We start from the raw sequence: 13,777 nt of genomic DNA, 5'->3' as shown, positions 1-13,777 counted from the left end.
ATTCAGATAAAGTGATCTCCACTCTCAAGGTCCCGGAGGCTTTCCACTTCTTGGGCTTATGTGCATTTGGCATATTTTTGAGGAGTGGTGTACTGCATGTGGAGTGGTTTCCTTTCACGCCTCTTTGCCTCACATTTTGGAGTTCTTGCAGGATGGCCTGTATAGGGACCTGGCCTGGTCTTCTCTCCGGGTTCAGATTGCAGCTTTGTCTGTGTTTCATGATTTGCTGCAGGGTAAGCGTTTAACTTCATTTCTGAATGTGGTTCGCTTTTTGAGACGGCTAAATTGCTTCGGCCTCCAGTGCAGCCTTTGGTTCCGGCCTAGGATCTCAATCTGGTCCCGTCCATGCTAGTGCACCCTCCCTTTGAGCCCCTAGGTTCCTGCTCATTGAAGGACCTTACTCTCAAAGTGGTTTTCCTGGTGGCCATTACTTCTGCGAGAGGCGTTTCTGAGCTACAGGCTTTCTCTTCTAGGCCTCCCTTCCTGGAGTTTTCTAGGGAGCGGGTGGTGCTACGGTCTGTTCCTTCCTTTCTGCCGAAGGTTGTCTTGCCTTTTCATGTCAACCAGTCCATTGTCCTCCCGGTCTTGGGTAGCCGGGAGGGCTCTTTGGAACAGAGGAAGTTGCGCAAGTTGGATGTCTGTCGGGTCCTTCGATCTTATGTTCAGTGGACCCAGGAGTTCCAGAAGTCAAATCTTCTTTTTGTCCTCTTAACGGGTCCTCATAAAGGGGATAGCATTTCCAAGGCTACCATTGCGCGCTGGATCAAAGAGACTATCGCTTCCGCCTAACTTCTTCAGAAGAAGTCTGTGTCGGATTTTCTCAAGGCTCATTCCACTCGGGGTCAGGTAGCTTCTTGGGCTGAGTCTTCTCTGGTGCCTCCAGTGGATATCTGTAAGGCTGCGGTTTGGTCTTCTCTGTATTCCTTTGTCAGAATGGAATAAGGTCTGGAGGAGAGGATGCGTGCAGGAGGCAGAAAGAAAGAAAGAAATATTGGATGCACAGTCAGAAGGAAGTGCAACCAGAGACTCATGAAATCACCAAACAACAAAGGTAGGAAAAATTATTTTATTTTCAATTTAGTGATCAAAATGTGTCAGTTTTGAGAATTTATATCTGCTGTATATATTTTGCACTATATTTGTCTATTTTTCTATAGTTGTTACTGAGGTGACATTGCATATTTTAAAGTCTTCTGCTTTAACATCTTTGAAAAAACCCCCGAATATAAATGATAATTAACATTTTCTCTGCTTACAGTGTGTTTTTTGTTTTTTTAAATTTTGTGGTTACCATTATGTATTAATAAGATTATATTATGTGCATATGAAAAATGGAAGGAAGAAATGGCATTACAATTAGTATTAATATTATGGGGATGGAGTTAGGGGCGGAGTTTGGGCGGGGATACTCAGTTGGTATTTGTTAGGCTTAGGGAGTATTTGCCTTGAAAAGGTTGAGAAACACTGGACTATAGGGAAGCACAGCTATTAGTATTACAGCTAAAGTTTTGTCTCCGTCTCCACCTGCTGGTCATGGTGAGCTATTACACATCAGTGAACTGTACCAGTTTGGAGAGTCTAAAAGAAAGAAAATTAGCAGGTAAGAACCTAATTTCTCCTTTTTGAAATTTAAGGCTCAAAGACATATTATTTTTCTCAGACATTTAGTTCATAGTACGACAGTATGGAAAAAAATAAAGATTTTATTTTTTATCTCACATCTTATATGTTTTTATCTTTTTTCCCATACCCTGGCAAACCTTCTGTAAGTTCTATTCTAAGTATGTCAACTCTTACTGTAGGCTTGACAGTTGTCCTCCGAATGTCATGAAAGTTGCCCCTGTTACTTTTAAGGCCAAAGTGTTTAATTGGGCTAACTTGTTATTATCTAATGGGACTTTCCCAGAGGAATTGGGTCAGATTCTCATCACACCGATTATTAAAAATTCTAAAGAATCTTCTACCTTACCTTCCAACTACAGACCTATTGCTAGTATCCCTTTGTTTACTAAATTGTTGGAGGGTCTGGTTAACTCGGAACTAACTATTTACTTGGATAAGTTTAATACAGTGGTACCTTGGATTACGAGCATAATCCGTTCCAGGAGCATGCTCGTAATCCAAAATGCTCGTTTATCAAAGCGAGTTTCCCCATAGGAAATAATTGAAACTCACTTTAATAGGTTCCCACCCTCCCCCCCAAGGCCAGCAGCGCTGCTCACCTCCCCCACGAGAACCGGCATTGCTCCCCCCGAAGGCCCCCCCCATGAACCGGCACCCTCCCCCCCGCGATCCGCACCCCCCGCCGCCATCGGGCACCCCCCCCTGCCACCATCGGGTACACCCCCGCCGCGACCTGAGGTCCCCCCAATCCACCCGAACCCTCTTCTTACTTTGCTGTAGCCTCCGCAGCGGCACCAGCATGTCCTGTGCATGGTGCCGGTGCCTGAAGATCTGCTTCCTGTGCTGGGCCTTGAGAGTTCACGTTCGACGTGAGAGTTCACGTTCGACGTGAACTCTCAGGCCTTGAGCATGCGCACATGCTCAAGGCCCAGCACAGGAAGCAGATCTTCAGGCACTGGCACTACGCACAGGACATGCTGGTGCCGGTGCCGCTGTGGAGGCTACAGCAAAGTAAGAAGAGGGTTCGAGTGGGTTGGGGGGACCTCAGGTCACGGCGGGGGGTGCCCGATGGAGGTGGGGGGGCCCGATGGCGGCGGGGGGTGCCGGATCGCGGGGGGGAGGGTGCCGGTTCACGGGGGGGGGGGGGGCGCTCGCAAATCGAAGCGCGTTTGGTTTCCGAGGTGCTGATTTTGCGAATCTTTTGCTCGTCTTGCAAAACACTCGCAAACCGAGATACTACTGTATATTACAAGATAGCCAGTCTGGGTTTCGGTCAGGTTTCAGTACTGAAACTGTCATGGCCTCTGCTGGATACTCTTCATTTGTTGTTCAGTCAAGGTACAAGTGCTTTGATTTTGCAGTTAGATCTGAGCAATGCTTTTGATCTGGTGGATCATACTATTCTTATTGTCTGCTTGGAATCCATTGGTATCTCGGGATAGGCCTTAAACTGGTTTCGAGGATTTTTGGGTAACAGATCATACCAGGTGTTTAAGGATAAAAGGCTTTCTTATTGTTGGAAAAATCAATGTGGGGTTCCACAAGGTTCGTCTTTATCCCCCACTTTGTTTAATATCTATTTAGCTTCACTGGGAAACCTTTTGTATAATTTAAACCTTACATTTTACATTTATGCGGATGACCTTACAATAATTATACCGCTAACTTGTCTGACAATCAAGATCACAAATTTTTTAGCAACATTCTAAATCAGATTGAATGTTGGATGATTGCTTTTCAATTGAAACTAAATCCAGAAAAAACTAAATTTTTTCTTGCAACCCCCAATGATAAGATTAAAGAAACATCGATACACTTGAATGGCTTCAACTATGCTATAGAACAGTCTATAAAAATATTGGGAGTGACTATAGATAAACATCTCTCTTTTGAACATCATACTGATCTATTATTTAAGAAATGCATTGCTGTGCACTGGAAACTTCGCACTATTAAGAAATACTTTGATGAAGCTTCATTCCGTTTGTTAGTGCAGTCATCCGTTTTAAGTATTCTTGATTATTGTAATGTTATCTATTTGGGTGCTTTTAAGAAAATTTTAAGAAAATTGAGAGTGGTTCAAAATACTGCAGTTCGATTGATCTTTAGATTGAAAATATGGCAGCATATTACAACATAAGGTTGTATTTGAAACTTCACTGGCTGCCGATTGAGGCCAGAGTTTTCTTGTATCTCTTACAAATCAATTTTTGGTTTGTCACCTTATCTCTCATTTTTCTTTGAATCACCCAAATAAGGTTACATGCAGAGTTTGTTTGTTTACATTTCCTTCTGTTAAATTATGTTGTTATAAAAGATTTCTTGAGAGAACTCTTTCTTTTCAAGCTGCCAAATTGAATGGTTGGTTCGGTAAAATTATGTTAGGATTCTCTTCTTATCTTGATTTTAGAAAATTATTGAAGACCAACTATTTGAAAAATTTGTATCCTTACTAGTTTTCTCATTTAAATATTGTATGCTTCCATTATGTAATGTATCACCTTTTAAATTGCATTTTTACTGTATGATCGATTCTTATTTGTTAACCGCTCAGAACCATTCATTTAAATTGTACTTTTCTTTTAAATTATATTCTTCATTGTAGGAATAGTTCTTATTTATTGTACATTGTTTAGAATTGTACTTTCCTTTTAAATTGTACTCTTCACTGTATGACGTGCTTATTTGTTGTAGAACCATTTTTGGTTAGGCGGTATATAAAAAATAAAATTATTATTATTGTAATTAATCCATTTTCTTTTCCCTCATGTTCTTATAGATGATCGCAGTGTCTGTATTTGTCAATGGTTTGTGTTTGTTCCTGTCCTTTTTTTTTAATGATATTGTAAACCACCTAGATTTTAACTTTGGTTTTATATTTGCGGTATATCAAATAAATTGAACTTGAATTAGCTATCCGCTTAGAATGGTGGATGAGTAGATTGCAAATCAATAACAGGTCCTAAAAAACTTGGTAAATAACTCTTTCCTTTCCCCAGCTGGTGCCTCACAGGAGTTCCTGGGTATACTGTATGAACAGTGTACTACTCTCCATCTCAGGTGAGTTCCTGTCATGGGTATTTTAACCAGTTTCCTGCAGAGAGCTGAGATCTTTGTGTGACTTCCTAAAACCCCTCTGAAATAAAAATAAATTTAACTTTCCATTCTTTCCTCCCATGTGCAGGGAAATCCTCACAGATATATTCCCATAATTTACTGGGGCTCTTTGAGCAGAGGCAGTACCTCCAGAAGAGACAGATGTCACTCTCCATTGCTGCCAACAAGCTGACTGAGAGGATCATCCCAAGGTAATGGACAGAACTGAGGCACAAGGTGACGAGATAATCGCGCGTCAGACGCCAGCGCGCCGACAATCCAGCGCAGACATTTCGGCGGAAGACAGAAGCGCGTGGGGGAAAAAATAATTTTTAAAGAGCTCCGACTGGGGGTTTGGGGTGGTAACCCCCCACTTTATTGGTTAGTGTTCACGCTGCCGTTCCGGGGGGGGTGGGTGAAACCCCCCACATTATAAAGAAAACTGAACTTTCCCCGAAAAAAAATCAGAAAAAGTTGTGTTTTCGCTATAATGGAGGTTTCCAACCCCCCCGAATCCCCCTCCAACAGCAGCGCAAACACTAACCAATAAAATGGGGGGGTTGCCACCCCAAACCCCCTGTCGGAGCTCTTTAAAAATTACTTTTTCCCCTCGCGCGCTTCTGTCTTGTGCCGAATTGTCGGTGCTGGATTGTCAGCGCGCTGACGTCTTGCGCTTCACTGTCTATGAACCGAGGCACAAGGAGTCTCAGTGAGCCAGTAACTTAGCCAGGGATTAGAACTGATGCACAGGGAGTAGACAGATAAGACACATGGGAGAAGAGTAGGAGTCTGTGTTCTACTACCGCTGCCCTCTTTTCATTTCATGGATTCTTTCCTCTTTCCTATTAAGGAAATTTGCTCTTTCCTTCAAGCTGGTAGATACCAAGGGCTGCCGGAGGTGCTGTGTAGGTAAGAGAGTTCATGGGATGACTTTACCCCCATCTGTGATTTTGCAAACCTCTCCTCCTGCTCATCCATGTTCCTTTTTTTTTTTTCACTTATAGCCCGCAATCCCTACTCTGGCAGCACCTTTCTATGTGCTGCCCTGCCCTCTGGTTTGTCGTTACTGCAGTGGTACACACCTTTACAGAAATTCATGCTGCTGAAGGTGAGTTTGATTCACCCTGTGGTGAAGCAGCTGATGTCACTTGTCACTCGTTCTTTCTAATGGGGTTTTGTCCTTTTTCTGTTCTTTTCCCTCTTCTCTCAGCATTTTCCTGTGCTGGTGCCAGCCCCACTGGAGCTCTTTGAGCTGCTGGTGGTGGAAGGTGAGGAGTACCCCAGGGTGTGTGTAGGAGGGACAGCACAACCAGGAGACAAAGTAGAATTTAACATTGTGCACCTGGGTTCCACCACTGCTACTGCTGCTGCCATGCTGGATACAGGTAAGAGAAGGAAGAGTGCCAGTAACAGAGATGATGATAATAATAATAATAAATTTATTCTTTTATATCGCCATTACCCAAGAGTTCTAGGCGGTTTACAGCGTAAGAAACTGAACAATCAGCGAAGTACATACTTATCATAAGATTAAAAAAAAGCAGGATTAAAAATGGTAAAATAATTACAATGTTAAGAAGGCCTAATTATGTGATAAATTTGTCAAACAAAGCAGACTTTACTAATTTTTGAAAAGAACAATAAGATGGCTTGAGGAAGACATTCACTGAGCCAACATTAAAGTTTGCCTGCCTGAAATGCTAAGGTCCTTTCAAAAAAGGTCTTATATCTAACACCATTTGGCTTGGGATAGGTAAATAAGTTAGAGCTTCTCGTAATCCTTGATGGTCTATAAAATTCAAAGTGCGGGAACAAATAAATTGGAGATTCTCCTAAAATCAGCTTAAAACAAATACAAGAAAACTTAAATAGTATTTCTCCTTTCTGCTTTGTGAGTTCGGCCCATTTCTGAAGCTGGATTTTAAGTGGAGTTTTTTCTGACAAATGATGTATTTGGCCCCTGCCTTTGAGTTACTAAAGTAACAGGAGGGTGCTGATACGCCTAGTCTTTTTCCTCCACTTTATGAAAAGCTAGGGCTCCAACTTCAGAAGAACTTTTATTTTCATATCTATATATGAGTATTTAGTGGTTATTTTAATTTTCCACATGCCATGACAGTAATGAACCTCTCTCCTAAAACAGAGTGTGGTGATTTGATTCCAATCTCTCAAGGTTACTGTTAGTGCTCACCTTAATATTAACACTGTGCTAGACAACTTCGTTCTGGCATGCACAGAGTGTAATATTTTTTTAGCGTCCCTCCAGATCGGCACAGAACAGATGGGTTTACGCTCCTCTGCCAGCAGGTGGAGAAAGACATTGACTTCTGGCTGCAGTACAAGTGGGCTGTGCAGTCCCATCTAGTCAGTCTGTTCTTAGTCTCCAGCAGGTGGCGGTGGTAATCCTGTGCAGTATTTCCTTTTGATAGTTAGGGCCTATTGGATCTGATTAGTAACCTTTTTCTTGTCCCTTTTTGCTGTCTGGATAGAGCTTGGGGGACCATCTCGGGGGTCTTACCGACTTCGGGGGTGCCACACTCGAAAGGGTCGAGTCCCTCCCCAGCTTTATTTCTCTAGAGGAGCATCAACTGTACGCCTGGCCACCCTTTAGACACAGATTACAGTTTAGAGAGCTAGTGGGGTCTGCTCTTATCATTCTTGTGGCTGTGGGTTGTGTGTTAAAAAGAAAAAAAAAAAAGGAAAATACCACAGACAAGAGAAAATAAAGGACCTGAGGCAGCCATTTTTATACAGCGTTTTTGTGCTTAGGTTTCCAGTGCGTATGATATGAGCACTTTTTTTAAAAGCAGAAGAAGTGCGTTTTATGTGCACGCCGAGTGGTGGATGCAGCCGGCGTGTGCACGAAATGTTCCAGCCGCTTCGAGGGGAACTGGCGTCGGCTTCAGGTACCAAGGAGCAGGGTTCCACTTTGCGCGTGTACTGCTCATCGGCAGGGAGCACAGGAGAAGCCTGGGCTTTCCCTGCTGCCTACACCGGGGTTTCTTCAACCGTCAGTGGTCAGGGTGATACAGTTTTGACCCATGTGGGCACTAGGGATTCGCTTTCTGCTGCAGGGGCTGCTACTTGTGGTTCTGATTTAGCGGCTGGGTCTAGTCAGGACTCATTACTGCCTCTGCGTTTGAGAGAGTTTTTCGGTAGGTCTTCCTTCGGTTTTGGCAGGAAGTGCCGCCATTTTGCCCATGGCCTCAGGCGACTTTCCTCCTGTTTTAGAAAGACAGGAACAGGTCATATCAGTTTCTTCTGCTCCTGCAGTGAGTTCTGTAGTGCTGCTGGGGGTTTTCTGCTTTGATTTTGTTTTAGCTTTGTGAAAGGCTTATTTATAGGCGGCTAGGGGTCCAGCTTCTTCTAAGGGGGTCTTCGGGTCTTTTGAGGGGTCTTTGCTAAAATTGAGCTTGGCGCTTCTTATCTCTCGAATGCCATGTATGATTTGTTGAGGGTAGTGCTGCCCGATTCAGGAAAAAATATTTCGATTCGATTTTCTCGCCCAATTGGGGCGTTTTTCCAAACATCCTGGTGAGTTTATTTTATAGCCTCTTCACCCCCTTTGCCCTCTCCTACCCATACTGGTCCTGTGTGTAAACAAAACAAACAAAAAAGACTTTTCCTCTCTCTGTTAAATCCTAGCTCACGTTCGCAGTCTAATACCAGCTCTGGTAGAATACAAATTTCAAATCTGACACATTGTGATCACAAAACAGAAAATTTAATTATTTTTTTACCTTTTGTTGTCTGATCATATTTCAAATCACGTTGGTCCCAGGCTCTACAACAAACGTCTTCTGATAACTTGCTTGCCAGGGTCTCTTGCCCATTTGTTGTTTTCTTCTTTCTCTGTGGTAACCATCCATCTTCCATTTCTGGAGGTCTGGCATCTTTCCTTTTTTCCACCTCTATTCCGTAGCTGCAGCAATGGACCCCACCATACCCAGATCCACCATCTCTGCTTTTCTCAACTACCCTTTTATGCAGCATCTCTCCCTCCTTCCCCCCTTTCTCTTTCTAGCTACCCTCCTATCCAGTATCTCTATCCACCCCCACACACCATCCCTTGTGTCCAACTTCTCTCCCTTTCTGTTCCTTCCCTCCCTAAATCCCATTGTCCACCATCTCTCTCCCTCTCCTGTTTTTAGATCCATTATTTCTTCTATCCCTCCCCCCATCTCCCCTCTTCATGATCTCCCCCCCTCCACCATCCTTCTTCCCTCCTCCACCAAGTTTATTTCTCCCATTCATCTTCTCCCCATCTCTCCAGTCCACCAACTCCACCAAGTCCATCTCCCCTCTCCCACCATCTACCTTTATTTTGACTTTACAACGTATTGCCAGTGGTGGTAGTTATTTAGCAATCCACTTTTTGCGCCTTCTTTCCACTGCGGCCCGCCCTCAGTGAAAACTTCCTGTTTCCGCTTGGGCAGCCTAATGGAGAGAAAATGCCCAGAGTAGTGGCAGGGTAGTGAATTGCATTCGCTACTGCCGCTTCTGCCTGGCCAGAGAGGAGAAATACTGTTAAATCTATCATTACATATTAAGGGCATATATGTACTCAGAAGACAAATGCTGAGCCCATACCTTCATATAAGGCTATTTCTCTTTAAAGTAAAAATGATTTTACATTTGGAACTGAAAGCTCAGATCCCTTATCACGTTCAATACATGCCTCCCTTCATCTTGTTTAGAGGACAGCTCTGAGTGGACTCCACCATGTGCGGACAAAGAAAGTGTAGTCAACCCACTATGTGCCGGTCTGCTAGTCTTAGAGGCTCTGCGGAGGTCAGAGGGAGCTGAGGGGGGGGGGGCGGTCCTGATCCACTGTGCAGCTGGTGGATGTTTGAATATCCCTGCCTGTTCTGTGCTCCTTTCTTTATCGAGCCCTGATGATCTGCTTGTCTTTCCTTCCTGTTCCTACATCAGACTGATATGATTCATTATTTTCCAAACTGACTTCAATAAGCTGAAGATATTGCCTCATCTAATACATTTTATATTCTGCAGCCTCTCTGACACCTGGAAGAACCACAACCTCTGGGACACCATTGTTTGTATCATTCAACATTTCAAAGATAAGAGGATTTTTTTATTCCAGCTCTTTGGTTTCCTCTTCTTTCCCTTGGTTGTTGATTATTAGTATTTTCCTAGTTTTCCAAACTAATAAGTGCCACTGTCAGGCAGTTGGAAGCTCTCAGAGGCTCCAGACTTGCTACCTTAATTGATATTGAACAAGCTGCTGGTAGACGGGAACAGGGCCACTGCTGGATAATTTGCAGTTTAATCAGCGTTTGTAATGAGAGCTGCTGATTAGGGCTGTTGGAAATAAAAGAGAGTTACAAGGAACGTCTGTCAGAGTCCAGTGATAATTCAGGACTAATTGTGGTGATTAGCACAAACTGGGCGGGAAGGAGAGAGCCTTGCTGCCTCCAATCTGCATGCTGAGACCCGTTCGGGATTTCCCTCTGCCACCGGAGTCCTTGCTTCAATGTAACTTCCGGTTTTGCAAAACCGGAAGTTACACCAGAAGCAAGGACTCTGGTGGCAGAGAGAAAGCCCATTGGGTCTCTGGTGCAGATCGGGGCAGCAAGGCTCTCTTTCCCGGCAGCAAGGCTCTCTCCTCTCCTCCCTGGCCAGGCACAAGCAGCAGTAGCAAAGGGGCCAACGAATCGGTAAGTCAGATTTTTTTCAATAACAAACTGATTCGAATCGATTCACCAAAGTGAATTGGTGAATCGATTTGAATTGCGAATCGGGCAGCACTAATTAAGGGCTTCATCTGAGTCCATGGCCCTCAGTGTAGTGACTCGCCATACCCTGTAGCTTCGGTGTTGGTCGGCAGGTGCGGCCTCTAAGTCTAAGCTCAGTAAATTTCCTTTTTGAGGTTCATTCCTTGGCTTTTGGAGGACCGACCTTGCCAAGCGCTTTGGGGTGGTGCCGCCTGGGTCGTTTGTGAGATTTTTGTAGGTACCGCCCTGGCTGGGGAGCGGCCCCCTTTTCCTTCCAGAGGTTGCTTCTTTCAGCGCATGCAGTCCTTTCAAGGAGCCCACTGGGAGAGGGAGTTGGGTTGGTACTCCACCGGTGGCTCCTCCTCCGCTTGTCTGGCCAATGATTTGCTGTGGGTCCTTCTTCTGTTTCTGGTGGAAACCCGCTTGCAGGAGTTTTACTGGGGGTAGACCGAGATCATAATGGATCAGTGGGTCCTAGAGGTGATTTGGGATGCTCTAGTTTTCCCATCCTTTGTCAGATCCTTTCCTCTCTTCTTGTCAGGCAGCTTGGAAGAAGCGGGCATTTTGTCAGACGCTGCAAAGGTTGCTGGACCTCAAAGCGGTAGTCCCAGTGCCTCCTCAGGAGTTTCGTACCTGCAGGTACGTCATTTACTTGGTGGTGCCCAAGAAGGAAGGGTCTTTTCGACCCATTTTGGATCCATCTTTTCATATGGAAACCCTAAAATCCATAATTCTGGTGGTCTAACCAGGGAAATTTCTCACTTCTCTGGATCAGCGCTTCCTTCACTTTGTGATTTTGGGAAAGCACTATCAGTTTTGTGTGCTTCCTTTTGGATTGGCCACGGCACTGCAGACCTTCACCAAGATATTATGGTGGTGGTGGTAGTGGCCTTGCGCAAGGAGGGTATTGTAGTTCATCCTTATCTGGATGACTGGTTCATTTGAGTGAAGTGGATGACTTGAGTGAAGTCGTTTCAGGAGAGCTCCCGGATCACGACTCGAGTGGTGGAGTTCCTGTAGTCGCTAGGATGGGTAGTCAACCTGTCCTAGAGCCAGTTGACTCCGTCTCAGCGCTTGGAGTATCTCGGGGTTCTCTTCGACACTGGCTTGGGGAAGAGTTTTCCTTCCCGAGGTCCAGGTGTTGAAATTGCAGTCGCAGATTCGCTCCCTCAAGGATTGTCACTGCCCTTGGGCGAAGGATTTTCTGCAGGTCATGGGCTCGGTCGCCTCCCTGGAAGTGGTTATGTGGGCTCGGGCTCACATGCGCCCTCTTCCGTATGCGCTTCTTCAGCAGTGGTCGCCACAGATTCACGATCTGGACTTTCCTGTACCTCTTCGGGGGTTGGTTCATCGTAGCCTGAGATTGTGGCTCCAGTCTTCCAGTCTGCTTCAGTGAGTCTGGATCAGCCCCAGTGGACAGTGCTGCTAACGGATGCCAGTTTCCTCGGTTGGATAGCCCAGTGTCTTGGTTGCTCGGCACAAGGCAGTTAGTCGCCAGTGAAGGCTTCCTGGTCAATGAATCTTCTGGAGACCAGACCATTCAGTTGGAATTGCTGACTTTCCAGTCGTTGCTGGAGGGCAAGTTGGTATGGGCTCTCTTGGACAATGCCGGGTCGGTGGCTGTTGTCAATCGTCAGGGGGGGGGGGGGACAAAAGTCATCTGGTAGTACAGGAGGCTACTCTTCTCATGGAATGGGCAGAGGCAAATCTTCTGGACATCTCGGCCTCTCACACAGCAGGAGTGGGCAATGACCAGGCGGACTTCCTCAGTCGTCAAGTGCAGGATCCCGGAGAGTGATGTCTTGGGTTGGAAGCCTTCAAGTTGATTTTCATACCTGGGGCCGGACGGTAATAGACCTCCTGGCTGCAAGTGTTAATTCCAAAGTGCCGAGGTTCTTCAGCTGATGCAGGCCGAGTGACTGGATGCTCTGGTGCAGCCTAGGCCAACGGCCAGCCTACCGTATGTCTTTCCTCCATGGACTTTGGTTGGCAGAGTGCTTTGCATTGCTCACTGGCCCAGGCGTCCTTGGTACTGTGACAAACCTAGAACCAGTACTAGTTTTGCCCCTGGTAGGATCCGGTGCAGAAGAGCTGACCAGATTGATTCTGGGGACCAACTTGGGGCTGCCCTCCCTTGCCCCTATGATCAGAGCAATAGTGATCCGGAGCAGAGGCAGGCAGACTGGCAACAGCAGCCTCCAGTCTATAAGGTAGCTAGAAAAGCCACAGAGAAACTAGCTGCACCTAGAAAACCCAGGCAGGGAAAGGCTGCTTTGGAACCAAAGCCCATCCCCCTCTACAGGCTGAAGAGGATTGGCTCTGAGCTGCTTAAGAGCAGACTGATGCAAGCAGCAGGAGGAGGAGTAAGTGACCAGGGTGAGTCACTCCCACAGCCCAAGGCAGGGCAGGAGCCGTGGAGCCAGGCAGCAGAGCCAGAAATTCCAGATTGGCCCATGCAGGAGGTGGAAGAAATCCTCCCCACCTCAAACTTCCAGATTCCTGATGGTGTGGAAAGCATGGAGGTACAAGTTGCTGGTCCTGTACTTGAGAACCAGACAGATCTTATGGACACAAATTGAACCAGGCAGTGAGTAGCTGGAAAGCAGTGAATGTGGGTTTTTTTTTTCCCTCTGCCTTTCCTTTTGTGCCAGAAAGCCTGAAGAATTTGCCATTTGCTTTTGAAGCTAATAGTTTGATTTCAGAAATTGACTTACCTGAATGCTGGCAACTGATGTTTTTCTAAAAGTAAAGGTTGAAATTATAGAACCTGTGAACTGTGTGAATGAGTTTGTTTGGAATTTTGCAAACATACTGTGGCTACCGTTTGCTGGCAGCTAATCACCTGATCTCACACAGCTGCCTTGCCTTCCTGAAGGTAGCTGAAGAGACCGGGGTTCTTTGCAAGGCAGTGCTGGGGCTTACTGCCAAACAAAGTTTCTAACCTTTGCTGTGACAGAAGTTTGTTTAGTCCCTGTCTTGACTGCTGGAAGTTATTTATGTTTTATGCTTCTAACAAATATTGTTGAGAAGAAGTTTGAGTTGTGTTTGAACACTATTATAAAGTGCATTTCTGAATCAGAGTACAAGATCTCAGGCAAAACCACCTGTATGAGATTTCTGTTTTGGTATTTCTTTATTTTTTTGCAATGGACTTTGTTTTGAATGAAATGCTACAGTGACTTTGTTTTATGTTGCACCTTTTTGACCACTGGGGTCAGAATAAACACCTTATTTTTTGCTTTGGAGCATTTTGTCTGAGTGGTGGTGTTTTATGAGGTCATACTTACCTTTCTCTCCCCAGCCTAGGCAGTCTCCTAGTGCCA

General features: G+C 45.3%; 1 protein-coding gene across 6 annotated transcripts in view; it reads left to right on the top strand.

Annotated features, from left to right (window-relative positions):
• Window positions 1-13,777, top strand: part of MAP4K2 (mitogen-activated protein kinase kinase kinase kinase 2) — a 166,674-nt gene that overhangs the window by 126,673 nt on the left and 26,224 nt on the right. For all 6 annotated transcript variants that reach the window (XM_033957390.1, XM_033957389.1, XM_033957394.1 and 3 more), the window contains 5 exons: window positions 4,623-4,683; window positions 4,808-4,931; window positions 5,570-5,628; window positions 5,724-5,827; window positions 5,930-6,104. In XM_033957390.1, the coding sequence (XP_033813281.1) occupies window positions 4,623-4,683; window positions 4,808-4,931; window positions 5,570-5,628; window positions 5,724-5,827; window positions 5,930-6,104 (523 nt within the window). The remainder of the gene's footprint in view (window positions 1-4,622; window positions 4,684-4,807; window positions 4,932-5,569; window positions 5,629-5,723; window positions 5,828-5,929; window positions 6,105-13,777) is intronic.

Source organism: Geotrypetes seraphini, chromosome 8, assembly GCF_902459505.1.
Source record: "Geotrypetes seraphini chromosome 8, aGeoSer1.1, whole genome shotgun sequence".
Lineage (NCBI taxonomy): Eukaryota > Metazoa > Chordata > Amphibia > Gymnophiona > Dermophiidae > Geotrypetes > Geotrypetes seraphini.
This window is presented reverse-complemented; position numbering and strand designations above follow the sequence as displayed.